This window comes from Leopardus geoffroyi, chromosome C3 (assembly GCF_018350155.1).
Source record: "Leopardus geoffroyi isolate Oge1 chromosome C3, O.geoffroyi_Oge1_pat1.0, whole genome shotgun sequence".
In the NCBI taxonomy this organism is placed as follows: Eukaryota; Metazoa; Chordata; class Mammalia; order Carnivora; family Felidae; genus Leopardus; species Leopardus geoffroyi.
In genome coordinates, this window is record NC_059338.1 from 104,613,209 (window position 1) to 104,630,450 (window position 17,242).

The 17,242-nt window shown below is 36.2% G+C and overlaps 1 protein-coding gene across 36 annotated transcripts in view; it reads right to left on the reverse strand.

The window, feature by feature from the left end:
* Nucleotides 1-17,242, reverse strand: part of RIMS2 (regulating synaptic membrane exocytosis 2) — a 612,588-nt gene that overhangs the window by 489,724 nt on the left and 105,622 nt on the right. For all 36 annotated transcript variants that reach the window (XM_045453947.1, XM_045453935.1, XM_045453941.1 and 33 more), the window contains one exon: nt 292-502. In XM_045453947.1, coding sequence (XP_045309903.1) covers nt 292-502 — 211 coding nt within the window. The remainder of the gene's footprint in view (nt 1-291; nt 503-17,242) is intronic.

The following is a 17,242-nucleotide window of genomic DNA, read 5'->3' on the forward strand; positions in this document are numbered from 1 at the left end:
AGTTAGACCAACTGATCTATAAATTATTTTCATCATCTTTGAAAGTCTAAGATCCTATGATTCTAAACAAAACCATTAGCTAAAGGCCATAAACAATGAGACAAGTATCTTTTTAACTGAAAGGAAAGATTAAAAATTTCTTTTATCTAAAATGAAGACACTAGAAGTTTTTTTAATTCATTGGTTAACCTGAATATTAATTTCAATTGTCTGTTTCATTGTGTTCACAATTAGCTTAACAATATTATAAGCTCAACTATAACAGAATTAGGTGTGGTTTTCATTCTGTACCTTGTTTGAACGTAATGACACTCGACCTCCACAACGAGCACAGAACTTTGTTTGGCAATACGAACAGTTATGGCCACATCCATCAGCAAATTTAGTTTTGTGGCAGATACCACAGGTTGGGGCGTCACCCTTCTGTTCTTGCTGCTGTTGTGATTCTTCTCCCATCTTCTTCACCTGCTCCTTGTACATTTCAAACTGCTGATGAAGTTTTCTGCAGGAAAAACGAATAAGAAACATTTGGTTTCCTGATGGGCTCACAAAAAATAGTAATTCCTGCAATCGATATACAATCTTATATCCAAGAAACTCATAAAATGAGAATAAAGAATAAAAAGTTTATTTTCTGATTATAGAATAACATCTTACGTGGCAAATCACAAGAGTGTTGCAACTAGTTCTGCTCTCTGATATACATGTTAATTTAAGAGCCAACTGATACATGCTAATAGAGATCTCTCTTTGAGTTATAACTGCAAAATTTCTATCTGCCATTTGCAATGTATTTTCAATCATACGCCCTAAAATATTTAAAATTGTATTTTTCAACAGTTTAGCTTTAGAAATAGACTGAGCTAATTTGACTTACACAGTACAGGCAGAACCTATGAACTTCAAATCATTGAGACAACTCTCAATTAGAGTGATCTCAAGAATCCAAACAGAGGGGAAAACACTGGATGAGTGCTCTCACTAATTGTTTAAATCTGTTCAACAGTCTGGACATTAGTTGGCTATAAAAACACTGAAATATTAGGAGTCTAGCAAATAAAAGGCCAATTTTTACCTTAAAAACAAAATAAGAAAAAAGATACCGAGAAAAAGGTATTATTTACTCATTAAAAATAAACCGGGATAAAACTTTTCACTTCCATTATTGTCAGAAAAGAAAAAAAAATGTTTAAAAACTACAATGAACTCGGCTTAGAACTTACAAAGTTGTAAATAATGTCACTCCCATCCTAAGAGTAACAAAAGGCTAAATAATCTACAAAATCATAACTTTTCCTGAGCCCTTCAGAGAGTTGAGGACATAAGGCAAACAAATAATCTGAACTGCAAACAGCAGCAAGCCCCTCCAAAGAGAAATGAAGCACACTGCTCCACCTTCGGCAGAGGAGAGGAGAAGGAGAAAGAGGGGCCACCATACAGGCAGGTAAGAGGAAATCAGTTAAAATTTTAACGAATTGTAAAAGGCTAAGTGTGGGCTCACGTGACAGTTTGGAATAGCTAAGGGCCCAGACTCAAGGAAAGCTCACGCTCACTCGCAAGCACTTTTCTGCAGGCCTCTCCTGGGTACTTAGGAGGAAGATTGCGAGCAAGCCATGAGAACAAAGAACCTTTAGGGGTATACATGTTCAGGTGCAAAAGAGGTACCTAGTGGCTGCTGGGGTACAGGCATAATTCCCCAGACTCTCTCTCCTAAAAAAAAACCAAGCTATGAGCCACAGGGAGAAGAAGGAAACTCTCTAATCCCAGGGCAAAGGTAGAGATCCCCTGCAGCTAAGGAAAAGTTTAAAGGAAAAAAACCTCTACCCATGAAAGAGGGACAGGAAACCATCTTCAACCAACATCCTATTTTCAAATCAATGGCCTTTCATCACTAGGGGAGGGATGAAAATTCCTGTCCCAAACCTATCAGAGATACAAGCGGATTTACTTCCATGGGAATAAGGACCTAAGAACTCTGAGCAAGCCTCATCCATAAGACCCAGGTGGCGAGGTCCCATCAAAAACAAAGAATAGGAAAACAGAACAGAACACCCCTGCCCCTGCCACAAACCTAAAATCAAGAAATAAGCATCAATGATCTACTGCCGGGGAAAAGGCAAGAGTATAAGGAGAGACGCCCCCTCCACGCCACTCCCCCCAGTTTGAAGACTGCAATGCGCTAAAAATAATGATGGCAACAACAAAGTCCAAACCTATCTGAACCTGTGACTTGATGATGATTTAACTCCCACCACTAACAGTATGACAGAAAAGTCATGCCCACTTTAAGGCAAAAATGCAATTCAAAACCATGAGACTCAGGAAAAAATTGTAAGGAATAAACAACCCATTGTCAAGGGATAAAATAATATAATTAGATTCAGAGATGACAAGAATGATGGAATTATCAGACAGACTTCAAAATGATTATAATTATTAAGGTAAAAGATCCATAGAAAAAAGTGGACAACACGCAGGACCAGATGGGGTACTGAAGCAGAAAGATGGAACGTGTAAGAGTCATATGAAAATGATGGAAATAGGAGTGGCTGGTTGGCTCAGTCAGTGAAGTGTCTGATTCTTGACTTCAGCTCAGGTCATGATCTCATGGTTCGTGGGATCAAGCCCTGTGCCAGGCTGTGTGCTGACAGTGCAGAACCTGCTTGGGATTCTCCCTCTCCCTCTCTCTCTGCCCCTCTCCCATGCTCTCGCTCTCTCTCTCTCTCTCTCTCTCTGTCTCAAAATAAATTAAGAAAAACATTTAGAAAAGAAAGAAAATGCTGGAAATAGAAAACATGGCATTACAGATGAATAATTTCTTTGATGGGCTCATAAGTAGACTTGAAAGAACCAAGGAAAAGACCAGTAAACTTGAAATAAGTCAATAAAAAATATCCAGGGGCACCTGGGTGGCTCAGTCGCCTAGGTATCTGACTCTCAGATACTTCAGGTCATGACTGGAGGTCATGACCTCATGGTTTGTGAGTTCGAGCCCTTCGTTGGACTCTGCACTGACAGCATGGAGCCTGCTTGGGATTCTCTCTCTCTCTTTCTCTCTCTCTCTCTCTCTCTCTCTCAAAATAAATAAATAAACAAAAATTTAAAAAAAATCCAAACAAACAAAAAAGAGTCAAAATGAAAAAAAAAAAACAAAACACATAGCATCTAAGAGCTAAATTGATCTAACATATGAAATTGGAGTCCCAGAAGAAAAGGTAGAAAACAGAACAGAGGAAATATTTGAAGGGATAATGGCCAGAATTTTCCAAAATTAATGAAAGACACCAAATCACAGACACATGAACTTCAAAGAACACTTTGCAGAACAACACCAAATACACACACACTTAGACACAACATACTCAAACTGCTAAAAACCAAAGAAAACTAGAAGCAGCCAGAGAAAATGACACATTATATGTAGAGAGCCAGTGATAAAAGTTACAAAAGATTATCTTTCAGAAACCATAGAAGTTAGAACACTTTGTAGTAACATCTATATAAAGTACTACAGAAAAAAATCTGTAAACCCAAGATCCCATATGCAGTGAAATTATGCTTCAATAAATAAAGGTAAAATAAAGACTTTTCAGGCAAAGAAATGTTGAAAGAATTTATTGTCAGAAGACATTAACCACAGCAATTTAAAGTAAGTTCTTTAGGCAGAAGTATGATATTCCTTGAAAGGATCATAGAAACCTAGAACACATAAAAATAAGTGCTTATACTAAAAAGGGGAAAAGTCTCAAATCAATTTCCTAAAAAAGAAGAGATAATTAAACCAAAGAAAGTATAAGAAAAGAAATTTTTTAAATTATAAAAGAAATCAATGAAACTAAATGCTGCTGCTTAAAAAAAAAATCAATACAGGCGCCTGGGTGTCTCAGTCAGTTAAGCATTCCACTATTGGATTCGGCTCAGGTCATGATCTCACAGTTTGTGAGTTGGAGCCCTGCATCAGGCTCTGCACTGATAGCATGGAGCCTGCTTGGGATTCTCTCTCTCCCTCTCTCTCTGCCACTTCCCTGCATGCTCTCTATTTCTCTTTCAAAATAAATAAAAATAAACTTAAAAAAAATCAATAAAATTAATAAACCTCTAGCCAGAATGATCAAGAGAAAAAAAAAAAAAAAGAGAAAGAGAACATAAAAATTAACTAGAGCAAGAATGATAGAGGGAACATCACTACGGACTCCACTGTTAAGCAAAATTAAATGTAAAAGATTGCAGGGGCACCTGGGTGGCTCAGTCGGTTAAGCATCCGACTTCGGCTCAGGTCATGATCTCGCGGTTGGTGAGTTCAAGCCCCGCATCGGGCTCTGTGCTGACAGCTCAGAGCCTGGAGCCTGTTTCAGATTCTGTGTCTCCCTCTCTCTCTCTGACCCTCCCCCGTTAATGCTCTGTCTCTCTCTGTCTCAAAAATAAATAAACGTTAAAAAAAATTTTTTTAATGTAAAAGATTACAAGAGAAAACTACAAACAATTCTATGCCCATAAAATTCTACAACTTACACGAGAAATAAACTATTTCCTTGAAAGACTGAAACCAGCACACCTCACTTGACAAGAAACAGATAGCTTGAGAAGTCCTATACGTATTAAAAACCTTTAAAAATAAAACTGCAGTTCTCACTGGCTTTAATGGTGAATTCCACCAGATATTTAAGGAAGAAATAACACCAATTCTACATAATCAAAAATAAGAAAATAGAAAATAAGGGAACCCTGTGGGACACCTGGGTGACTTAGTCGGTTAAGCATCCGACTTCGGCTCAGGTCAAGATCTCACGGCTCATGAGTTCGAGCCCCACATCAGCGTCTGTGCTGACAGCTCAGAGCCTGGAGTCTGTTTCAGATCTGTGTCTCCTTTCCTCTCTGCCCCTCCCTGGCTCAGGCTCCATCTCTCTCTCTCTCTCTGTCTCTCTCTCTCTCCCTCTTTCTCTCTCCCTCTCTCTCCCTCTCTCTCCCTCAAAAAAAAAAAAATTGAAAAAAAGAAAAGGAAACACCTCTTTTCTAACTTCCTAAGGCCAGCATTACTGTGATACCAAAACCATATAAAAATATAACAGAAAATTATAGACCAATATTCCTCATGGAAAGATGAAAAATCCTCAATACAACATTATCAAACCATGTTAAAGAACAATACATCACACACAGGTGTACCAGGTATATCCTGGGAATGCAAGGTTGATTCTACATTCTAAATTTAAGCAATATAATTCACCCTATTAACAGACTAAGGGGAAAAACATATGATTCTGTCAAAATATATGGAGAAAACACTTGACTCAGCAAACTAGGAAAACTTCCTTAATGCAATAAGGGTATCTATAGAGAAGCCTATAGTTAACATCACTATATTGTGAAGGATTTAATGCTTTCCCTCTAAAGTCAGGAATAAAGCAAGGTGTTCTCTCTCACTACCCCTAATCAACACTGAACTCGAAATCTTAGCCTGTGCATTAAAAAAATAAAAAGCATAAAGATTGGAAAGGGGGGAAAAAACTGTTTGCAGATGGCATAATTGTCTATATATAAAGTCCTAAAGAAACTACAAAAAATCTCCTACAATAAATGCGCTTTAGCAAGGTCACAAGATATAGACTAAGTATAACCCCCCAAAAATTGTATTTTTATATACTAGCATTGCATTAATTGGAAATCAAAAATTTTAAAAGCAGTCTGCAATGGCATCAAAAAAGAAGAGAAAAGAAAGAAAATGCTCAGGTATAAATTGAACAAAATATATCCAGGCTTTTTTGTTGTTGTTGTTGTTGTTAAGTTTTATTTTATCTTTGAGAGAGACAGCATGAGCAGGGGAGGGGCAGTGAAGGGACACCGAGGATCCTAAGCGGGCTCCACGCTGTCAGCAGCAAGCCGGCTTCAGGGTTCAAACCCACAAACTGCGAGATCATGACCTGAGGCAAAGTCAGACCTTCAACCGACTGAGCCACCAAGGTGTATCCACATGGGCTTTTTATGGTGGAAACTATAAAACTACTGTTAAAAAGGATGAGAGGAGATCTAAGTAATAGGAGAAATATGCTGTATTCATCAATGAGAAAACTCAATATTGTTAAGACATCAATTCTCTCCAAATTGATCTCTCGATTCAATGTTATCTCAATCAAAAACTCAACATGATTTTTTTTTAAGAAATTGACAAGCTGACTCTAAAATTTATATGGAAAAGCAAAACACCTACATTGGCAAGATATTTTCAAAAAGAAGGTTGGAAGACTCATACCACCTGATGTCAAGACTTACTCTAAAAGCTCCAGAGGTAATCAAGTCAATATTCGGTATTGGCAAAGAATAAACACATACATACACCAATGGAAGAGAATAGAGTCCAAAACAATCCAATGCTTAAATGATCATCAATTAAAAAACAAAACAAAACAAAAGGCTGTCAAGGCAATGGAGAAAGAATAATCTTCTAAGCAATAGGAAATTCATGTGCAAAAAAGGCAATTGGAAATCCATGTGTTAAAAAAAATCAACCTCAGGTCGCCTGGGTGGTTCAGTCAGTTGAGTGACTGACTTTGGCTCAGGTCATGATCTCACAGTTTGTGAGTTCAAGCCCTGCATCGGGCTCCGTGCTGACAGCTCAAAGCCTGGACCCAGCTTCAGATTCTGTATCTCTCTCTCTCTGCCCCTCCCCCACTCGCACTCTGTCTCTCTCTCTCAAAAATCAATAAACATTAAAAAAACTTAAAAAAAAAAAGAACCTCAACTCATATGTCACACATTATACAAAAATTAATTCAATGTATTACATAACTGCAATCAATGGATTACAGAACTAAATATAACGACTAAAACCATAAAATTTCCAGAAGAAAACAATGAAGAAAATCGTGGCCTTGGGTTAAACAAAGGCTTCTTAGATAGGTTAGGTTGAAGTCTTTCTTCAATAGTATGTAAAAAATGTGAACCAAAAAGCAGCCGTTGGCAATATGTAAATGAACGAGCAAGGCTGTGTCCCAAAGGACGTTATTTATAAACACGAAATTCGACTTTCGTCTAATTTTTATACTCACAAAATGTCATTAAAATTTTTTTTTCGGGGCGCCTGGGTGGTTCAGTCGGTTAAGCGACCGACTCGGTTTGTGCTCAGGTCAGGATCTCTGGGATCATCAGTTGGAGCCCCACAATGGGCTCTGTGCTGTCTGAAAGTGCATAGTCTACTTGGGTTCTCAGTCTCCCTCTCTTTACCCCTCCCCCATGCACTTGTGAGCACCCACATGCTCTCTCTCTCTCTCTCTCTCTCTCTCTCTAAAAAATAAATATATAAACATTTTTTTTTAATTTTTTCAATCATTTTTAGGTGTAAAAACCATTCTTAACTCACCACTTACACAAAAACCGTATTTGGCCTGCAGGCCGTAGTTTGCCCACTTCTTTACAATAAGAGTTCATTTATATGACATTCTAGAAAAGGCAAAGTTATAAGGACAGAAATCAGGGACTGGAGTAAAACAAAAGAACTAACTACAAATAGGCACAAGGAATTCTTGGGGGTGAAGGAAATGTTCTATATCTCGCTTATGGTAGTAGATATTTAACTATGTTTTTTCAGGATTCACTGAAGTGTATACCTTGAAGGGGTGAATTTTACTGCAAATAAATCATACCTCAAAAACCCTGACTTTAATAAGAGTTCCTTTCAAAGTGCTAACCTAAAGTCAGTAAGTAAATTAAAAATAGAACTCTATAAGTGAGTCCGTCCCAGCTACTTAATTACAAACATTAACTTCCTTTTCACGCCTAGTATCAATACATTTAAATAGCTAATGCCAGTGTCACTAACTTTTCCTGTAACTTCAAATACACTGTTTTACCCTGATTACCTCCCACCAAGTTTAAGTGAAGCTTTGCTAACACAAAACAAGCACCACTACAGGAAGTTCAAGTCCATAAAATGTGTGCCAGAGCAGGTGTGAGTTTAAGTGGACTAGTGGATGAGCTGTGCATCGGAGTTGCTCCCGCCACTTAAAATTATCTTTCCATGTGTGAGATACGCTGTACATTTCTGTTGTATACCTGTTGATATGCTTACGATCTCTGACATTCCTCTCAGTAAACGCTCCAGGAGAAAGAGAAGGCAGAAGGAAGAGGAAAATTAGAAGGAGCGGGGTTTTGTTTCAGATCTAGAGGCACTGGAGTACTAGGCAAATTACACACTGGAACAAAAAAGCAGAGGTCTACCTCAGTGAACTGTGCTAAAATATAGCATCTCCAGGGAAGTGGAAGCTCCATTTCACCCATGGGGAACAAAGTTAGTAATCACGTATCCCTAAGAACTATTTAAAGGACTCTATTTGAAACCCTCTTACAGAGAACTGTAGAAATCCCAGGACTGCAGCATTAAGGCTGCAGGAAGGGATCCAGTGGTCCTAGCTGTGGGGAGAACAGAGCTAAGCTGCAATCCAGGGAGGACACAACAATAGTTTGAGGTAACAAGGGAAGATTTAGAGAGATTTTGTATATTCATCCTTCCAAGTCCTATAAAATGAGAAACTACTGTACGTAGAGTTGGTGGGGTACAGGCAAATTCAGGAGCTGTACTGCATTCCTTGCCAAGAAGAGCGTATCCTCCCTGCCCCTTCAGAAATATGCAAAATGCTCTCTCTGCTTCCTCGCCCCATTATTCTCCAACCACTCTAATCTGGCTTCCGGTCTGCTTACTAATTCTCACAAAGTTTATCAATGGTCTCCCTGTACCTAAAATTAGTGAACAAAATTTTTAGTCTTGATCTTACTGAGTTCTCAACAATATTTGAAATTATGTTCAACTATGTTCATTGCCCCCTTGGCTTTCATAATGCTCTCCTTGTTTTCCCATATCTGTGGCCTTTCATTTTCTTTTTCCTTCAAAGGTCAAGATCCAGGCCCTCTTCTTTTCATTCCGTGGTGTCTTCTTAAGCAGTCTTATCCCATATCCAAGGCTTCAATTTCCACCTACATACAAATTATGTATAAACATAAATGTCCAGCTCAGACTTCTCTGAGCTTTAAAATTCAATTGCCTACTCAACACCTTATCTGTAAGTCTCAACGCCACCTAAAATTCAACATGTGTAAAACTGAACCCATAACTTTCCTACACAAGCCAGATTCCCTTCCAAGTGTTCCCTATTTGAGTAAATGGTGCCACCATTCAATTATATGGCCTGAAATCTAAAAATGTTCCAGAATGATGTCTCTCCCTCACATGCATAATTTATCACTAACTTTTTTTCTATTTTACTTCCTACATGTGTCTTGAATCCTTCCGCTTGCCTCTATATCCCCTGTCAATACCATAGGCTTTGTTACCATCAAAACCCACCTGGTCTCCTAGCTAGTTTACTCGCATCCACACTTCTCTCCCTCAATCTATTGTGCACACAGGAAAAATTACCTTTCCTAAAAGATACTGTTTAAAATGCTCTAATGGCTTCTGATTGTGAAAGAAAGAAAGAAAGAAAGAAAGAAAGAAAGAAAGAAAGAGGAAGAGAGAGAGAAAGAAAGAAAGAGAAAGAGAGAGAGAGAAAGAAGAAAGAAAGAGAAAGAGAAAGAAAGAAAGAAAGAAAGAAAGAAAGAAAGAAAGAAAGAGAAAGAGAGAGAGAGAAAGAAAGAAAGAGAAAGAGAGAGAGAGAAAGAAAGAAGAAAGAAAGAGAAAGAGAAAGAAAGAAAGAAAGAAAGAAAGAAAGAAAGAAAGAAAGAAAGAACTTCTTATGATGACTTACAAAGCCTTGAATATTCTGGCGTACATTCCCTTTTCAACCTCAAGTTTTGCACTTTTTCTTTACCCTCATTCTGTTAAAGCTATTCTGGCTTTCTTTCATTCTTCAGACTCATCATTGGGTATCTCATTACTGGTCTTTGTGCTTTATACATGCTCTTGCTTCCACCTGGAACGGATTGCAATGCACTCTTTGTTTTCTTTTTTTTTTTTTTTTTTTCCTTTTGCTTTTTTTAAACCTTAGGTATCCAGAATAGCTGATCATAAGCTTTATGGCACTGATCCATGCTTGGCTTCTATTTTAATTCATTATTTTCCTTTTCCCAGTGTGATTTCCCTTCTATCGGATAACCAGTCTTGTATATTTACATAAATGGCATTTTGCCATTTACTTGTTTCTGCTTATGTTTGTCACTTAACTTTACATTTTTATATTTAAATCTAAAACTGTATAATGCATATGGTGTTTATGGTGTATCAAGTAGATAGGTACTATTATTATTAATCCTATTTTTATTGCTATTCTGCAGAGAATCCATTTTGCTCATGATCACACAGATGGTAAATCATTAAAACCAGATCCAAATTCAGTGTTGCTCCAGAATCCATGCTTTTAACCACTACAGTTTTTGTATCTAGTTCATGCATTTAATGGATGTATAATGTTCCATTTACATAAATCACATTTTATTCATCCATTTATTTTTTTAAGTTGGCCCTTTATAATTCATTACGATACAGTATTTCTGTAATGATGTATTCATAAACCCATATACACGCATACCTGTGTAAATAGTCATTTTATTGCACTTTTCAGATATTGCATGTTTTACAAATTGAAGGTTTACGCCCTGCATCGAGCAAGTCTACTGGCACCATTTCTCCAACAGCATGTGCTCATATAATGTTTCTGTGTCGTTTTGGTAATTGTCACAATATTTCAAACTTTTTCATTATTATTCTATTTGTTACAGTGATTGGTAATCAGTAATGAGAGCATTTTTTAACAAGACAGTACTTTTTAATTAAGGTATATACATTGGTTTTTTCTTAGAATGCTACTGCACACTATAGACTACAGTATAGCACACACATAACTTTCATATGCACTTGGAAACCAAGAATTTCATTTGACTTGCTTTTTTTCGATATTCACTTTACCGCGGTGGTCTGGAACTCAACACACAATAACTCTGAGGTAAGCCAGTATGGTTTTCTCTGGGATATACATGCAGGAATATGGTATACATACCCAGGTTCACTAAATATTTAGAAACTGCTCTCCCAAGTGGCTTAACCCGGTTAGCATACCTGCAAGAAGGGTACGAAGGTTCCAGTTTTTCTTGTCTGTGCCAATGTGTGATATTATTTCACTTCTAATATTTTTTCAGCTTTAGTAGATACAAATTGATGTGGTTTTGTTGGGTTTTTTTTTTTCAGTTCATGTTTTTCTGACTTCTGATAAAGTTCACGCCACTGGACTGCCTCTCCTATGAATTGTCTATTCATTCCATCCTTACTCCAGATGCATCCAATACTCCGTTGGATTTCCGTATTTTCCTTGATGATTTGCAGTAGGATCCTATATAACCTATATGTTAATCATTTATAAGTCAGGCAAAACAAATATCCTAGTCTGATGATTGTTAATTTTGTACACGATGTCCTTTGTTAAACAGAAATCTTTAATTTTGATATAGTCCAATACATCAATTTCTCCCTTCAGGGTTTGTGGTTTCAGTGGCTGGCTATAAAAAATTCTTACTTATCCCTAAGTCAGTCACAAAAAAATTCTGGTTTCTTCTAATAGCTTTATAATTTTGCCTCTCACATTTCGGCTTTTAATCGATCTGAAGTTTATTTTTGTATGTGATATGATGCAAGAATTTAATTTCAATCTTCTCCATATAGAGACTGCATTTTCCCAGCACCATTAAATAGTCCATCCTTTCTTCCACTTATTTGTGATGGCAATCTATCATATACTAAGTTCCCACATGTGCATAGGTCTATTTACAGACTCTGTATTCTATTTCATTGATTTTTGTGCTGTTCCTACTCCAGAACAACACTGTCAGAACCAAACTCCAAATACAATGAAGGGTCTAAAAGATTTAAATTGAATATAAATTTAAATATATAACTTTCCAGTGATCTAGATCAGAGATCAGCAAACTCTCTGTAAAGAGCTAGACAGTATATATTTTAAGTATTGTGGACTATAGGGCCTCTGTCACAACTACTCAGCTCTGCCCTTAGGATGTGAAAGCAGCCACAGACAATACAAAAACAAGTAAGTATGACTGTGTTCCAATAAAACTTTATTTACAGAAACAGGCAACAGGCAGGATTTGACCCACACACCACATTTTGCAGATCCTGAATATAGACATAAAAGTCAAAGATACACTTTAATTTAAAACACTTATTACAAATAAATATTTAAAAGATGTACACAATATCAAATTATAAATATTGCTTTTTCCACCTTATTGCTTCATAAAACTATTTTTTTCCAAATTTTTTTAAAGATTTTATCTTTACGTAATCTCTACAACCAACACGGGTCTTGAGCTCACAACCCCAAGATCTAAAGTCTCATGCTCTACCAAGTGAGCCAGCCACGCATCCCTATTTTATCCAAATTTTCATGTGTATTTTCCACATCAATGTCTCCCTCATCACTAAAGCCACTCAGTGAACTCAGTGTTTTCCAAAGTAAATTTTCTTCACTTCTGAGTTACTTGAAAAATTGGAACTTTTTAATCTATCGGTTCCTGGAAATCCTGCTATTCCTGATAATTTTATAACCAGCCACAGATGTTTTTGTGGCTGCTGCTGTTTTCTTACTCATCTCATAGATAGGTTTTCATGATCCTCACAAGCTAACCATTTACATGACTCCTTCTTTAATATTTAAAAGGTTTGTTTACCACAACTTCCAATACCAACCATTGTGAGGCCATACCCCCCAGTAATTTCTAGACTAACGCTGAATTTCTTTATCTCCCCTTTCACAGATTCCATCGGGTAATATCTATAGGTGTAAGTATATTTGTTTGAGGTCCTTTCAGGATAATGTGTCTTCACTCAGCAGTACTTTGTAGTTCAAACTAATCCTGGGCTTTCATAATAAGACAGATATAGTTAACAACTCGAAATAAAGCCATTTCCTTTTACTAACGGGATAATCTCAGAGGAAAAAAAAAACAAAAAAAACAAATGTAAAGGAATGCCACATATTCCAGAACATATACTACCTGGACCTTTGTAACTCATTTTGATATCTGGCAAAAGGAATCCTCCCATTTGCTCTTCTGTTAGAAAAATTTCTTTGCTATTTGTAAATGTTTTTCTTCTACATAAATACTTTAATCCTTTAATCCAATTCTCTTGAAACTCTTGGTGGAATTTCTACTAAAATTGCATTGCATTGATAGATTCGTTTTAGGAGATTTGACATCTTTACAATGTTGTGTCTTCTCTCCTACTAACACATTAAGTGCATTTATTGCCAACCCTCAAAAGACAGTCACCACCTATACGGCTTTACAGGTGAATTTTTTAACTCAACTTTCTAAATCTTAACTTCTCATCTACCCCCAAGGAGTCCATAAATATATGGGGTTTTTTTTTCCCAATTTAATTGGCTCCTTTATTGACCTATATTTTCCTTGCATTACATTCTGTGCATTTAAAAACATTATTTTGAGATGGAGCCTATAGGATTCACCAACCTGTTAAAGGCATCCATTTAAAAACCAGATTAAGGACTTCTATAAGGTACTCTCATGTTTTATATGTTGTTTCAGAATAAAAGCGAAAGAAAGTTCCCCGACAATTTCATGAGGCCAATGTAACAATGACACTTTGTACTCTTCACTTCCATACTTCCTCAGTATTCTCACTGCACTTCCTTGGAAAATTTCTCCTTAGCATCTCTGACTATGTTAAATCCCTCCATGAAGTATTTTCCAAGCACTATAGTATACTATAGCATTTCCACATCCTTCCTTTTATTCATATATACGATTATTTGATTAATGCCTATCTCTCTAATTAGAAAATATAATTTGTGAGGATTATTTTGTCTGTTTCTGCTGTCCATTCTATCCCACTGAGAAGCATGATCCATGGCCCATAGCCACGTCCTCAATAAATATTTACAAATGCTGAATTAACAATGAATACACAAATGTGTACTATGTGTTACCCTATTTTATAAGTGATGGAGCAAAAATTTAAAGTTGAATATGAGCCAATCTTGTCATCAGTAAGATAGACATATATGAACAAGTATAGACCTAAGATGAATATCAATAAACTATAATACAAGGAAAAATGAAACATATACTAAATAAATATGTAAGAAAAATGGTTTTGCAACACAAAGAAAAAGCCATTAATTGTGGATGGTGTTGGCATGACTTCATAGAAGACCTCTATGACGTCACAGATGTTTCAGTTTTTAAATATCCTATACATCCTGGACTTTAAGGATATGCAAAATTGTGATAGGCAGAAAATGAAGACTGATTCAACCTTTAGTATTTCATATGCAAAGCATGAAAACAGATGGAGAATTCAGGAAGTTGAGAGTATTGTCATTTGGCATAAAGTGTGTATGAGAAAAGAAGGGGAGAGAAATATAGTGGGAGATGCCAGAGAGGCAGCCTGGGCGAGAATATCTTGACTTCCTTGCTAAGAATTATTCCCCATATTATCTGATATTCAACTTAGTTTGTCACATTACAAGTTATGGAAATCAGTAAGACACAGATGAGAAATATCATAAAACTATCTCGAATAAATCAGATATTTGGCCCACTCCTTGTATGCTAAAAACATTTCTCCAAAACAATTTGTAACAATTGCATACACACACGTAAACCCACATTGAAATACTCTTTATATTAAAATTTAAATGAAGTTCTTTAGATAATAATTCTTTATATTTAATATGTATCTTTAATACATGACTTTGTTTTTGTGTTTCATGATAACCAATATCCAAAAGACAATGAAATTCAGAAAGTCCATTTCTTAAAAAAAAAAAAAAGAAAGAAAGAAAAACCTTTTATACAATCGCCAGATATAGAATCTTTGGAATTGAAATGATTATTTCATTCACAAGTGAAATCACCTCGATGTTACAAACTGAGGTTTAAAAGAAGTAAAAGTACACTCATAGCTTATTATTGACATTAGGAAATGATTCATCTTCAATATGAAGATTCCCCTTTCTGACGCCGAGGGGAAAGTGCATTTTGTTGCTTCTCTGAAATTTGTATCTTAAACAAAAGTATTCAACAAATTCAACTCTGGGGGAAAAATGACAAATAGAAGAAACATTTTAAGACCACTATAAATATTCCACCTTCAACTTCTTTCTGCCTAACCAAAATAAAGTACTTCCTCGAAAAAGACATTAGGAAGTAAAACACTTTTATACACTGCTCCTGAGTAAAACACCATTTGCTCATTACCTAAAAAATAATAATAAACGGAAAAAGAAACTCTGACCCCATTATTTACATCTTTTACAGTTTGTGCTAAGTATAACACAGTTAATCTCAGATTGATGCAGATAACTGTCATGATACAGTAACACAATTGCTATCTATCTTGATGGCAACCAAGATATCTGAATAATAATTCTAACATTTACATTAGAACAATAATGTTCTCCTACAGTTCTCCAAGCACATCCTGCTCTTTCACACCTTTGCAGATGCTGTTCCATCAAATAGAATAAAATTTACTTTTTTTTTTAACTTACTACACTCTTTCAATATTCAAGACCTAGCTCAGATTTCAGCCATCCTGTCTGATCCCCACCACGAGGCAGAGTCAAACATCCACCTTGAGGTTGCACTTCTGAACAATAGATTTTATTGTAATTATTCTTATGTATACAATCTGTCAAGGACCATTCATCTTTTGCCCAACACTGTGATTGTGACACACACTAGGTAATTAATATGTGCCTTCTTAGGCACCATATTAATTTACTTTTCTTCTGAAACAACATATGAAACACGAGAGTATCTTATAGAGGTCTTTAATCTTCTTTCAATGGATGCCTTTAACAAGTTGGTGAATCCTACAGATTCCGTCTCAAAATAATGTTTTTAGATGCACAGACTATCATGTGAGCAAAATATAGGGCAATAGGAGCCAGTGAAATACCAAACTGAGTTGAGGTATTTTGAATAAGCAAGAACAATTCAGTATTTCAAGGAAATCTACAGCAGGAAAAATAAAGATTCTTCTCTAAACATGGTCTAAGATCCTATTAGCTGTATGAGACTAGTGGGATTTTAACACAGACTTCAGAGTTACTATCATGAGTAACTAAAATAACACATGAAGACAACCTAGCTCAAAGTTTCCCCATTCTCTCTTCTCATTTATGTGTTCTTTATGTCTGGGCTTAAACTTGATTGGCTCTCTTCCTTATAGAAGAAGCATCTGTTCCCCCATGTTCTACATTACCTATGGTACAATGTTTTAGTATTATAGTATTGTCTGAGTGTCTATCCTTTTTATCTTAAAGGAATAAAACTATCAAATACAAAACTAGTATTACTGTATTCTCACTCTTCTTAACTATGAATATTATTCCAACGTTTAAATTGAAAACATATTTATAAAGCTTTTTTTAACAACCCAAATCTGTGGGGCGCTTGGGTGGCTCAGTCGGTTAAGTGTCCGACTTCAGCTCAGGTCATGATCTCACAGCTTGTGGGTTTGAGCCCTGCATCGGACTCTGTGCTCAGAGCCTGGAGCCTGCTTCAGATTCTGCGTCTCCCTCTCTCTCTGCCCTTCCTCTGGCACGCTGTCTCTCTCTCTTTCTCAAAAATAAATAAACATTAAAAAAAAAAAAGCCCAAATCTGTGAAACTAACCTTAATTTAGGACTTGTTTATTTAAAAAACCTGAAGCATTAAAATAAACATCATTTTAACACTGATTTTCATCAGAGAGTGAATTTAAAGTAGAGCCTTCTACAAGTTTATGGCATGCAGTTATGGAATGTTATCATTAAGTGTAGTCACACAGTTTTTTAAGAGTGCTTTTCAAACTGCAGACTACAACCCAGTACTAGGACACAAAACCAATTTAGCTGGCCAAGGCTCACAATTTTTTAATAAAATAGATCAGCACATTGGAAGGAGTGCAAGTAAGCATTTCATGCAAATCTTGTTTCTATTGTGCATTAAAATTTATATGTAGTATGTGTATACTGGGTTATAGTGCAAAATAGATTTCTCTTTATGGATGGAAGTTTAAAAAAAGAAGTATGAAAGCCACTGCATTACTAACCAGCCGAGAGAAAGAATTAATGTCCTTTTATGATAAAAGAATAAACATATGCCACATACATGGCCATCCCAGTCACTTAGCACCTCGCTCATCTGAACTTCTATGCAGCTCCCTAAGTGACTATTATAGCCCTAATGTTTGTTATAAAATACAAATCAGACCATATCATCCTATGTGCTGTTCC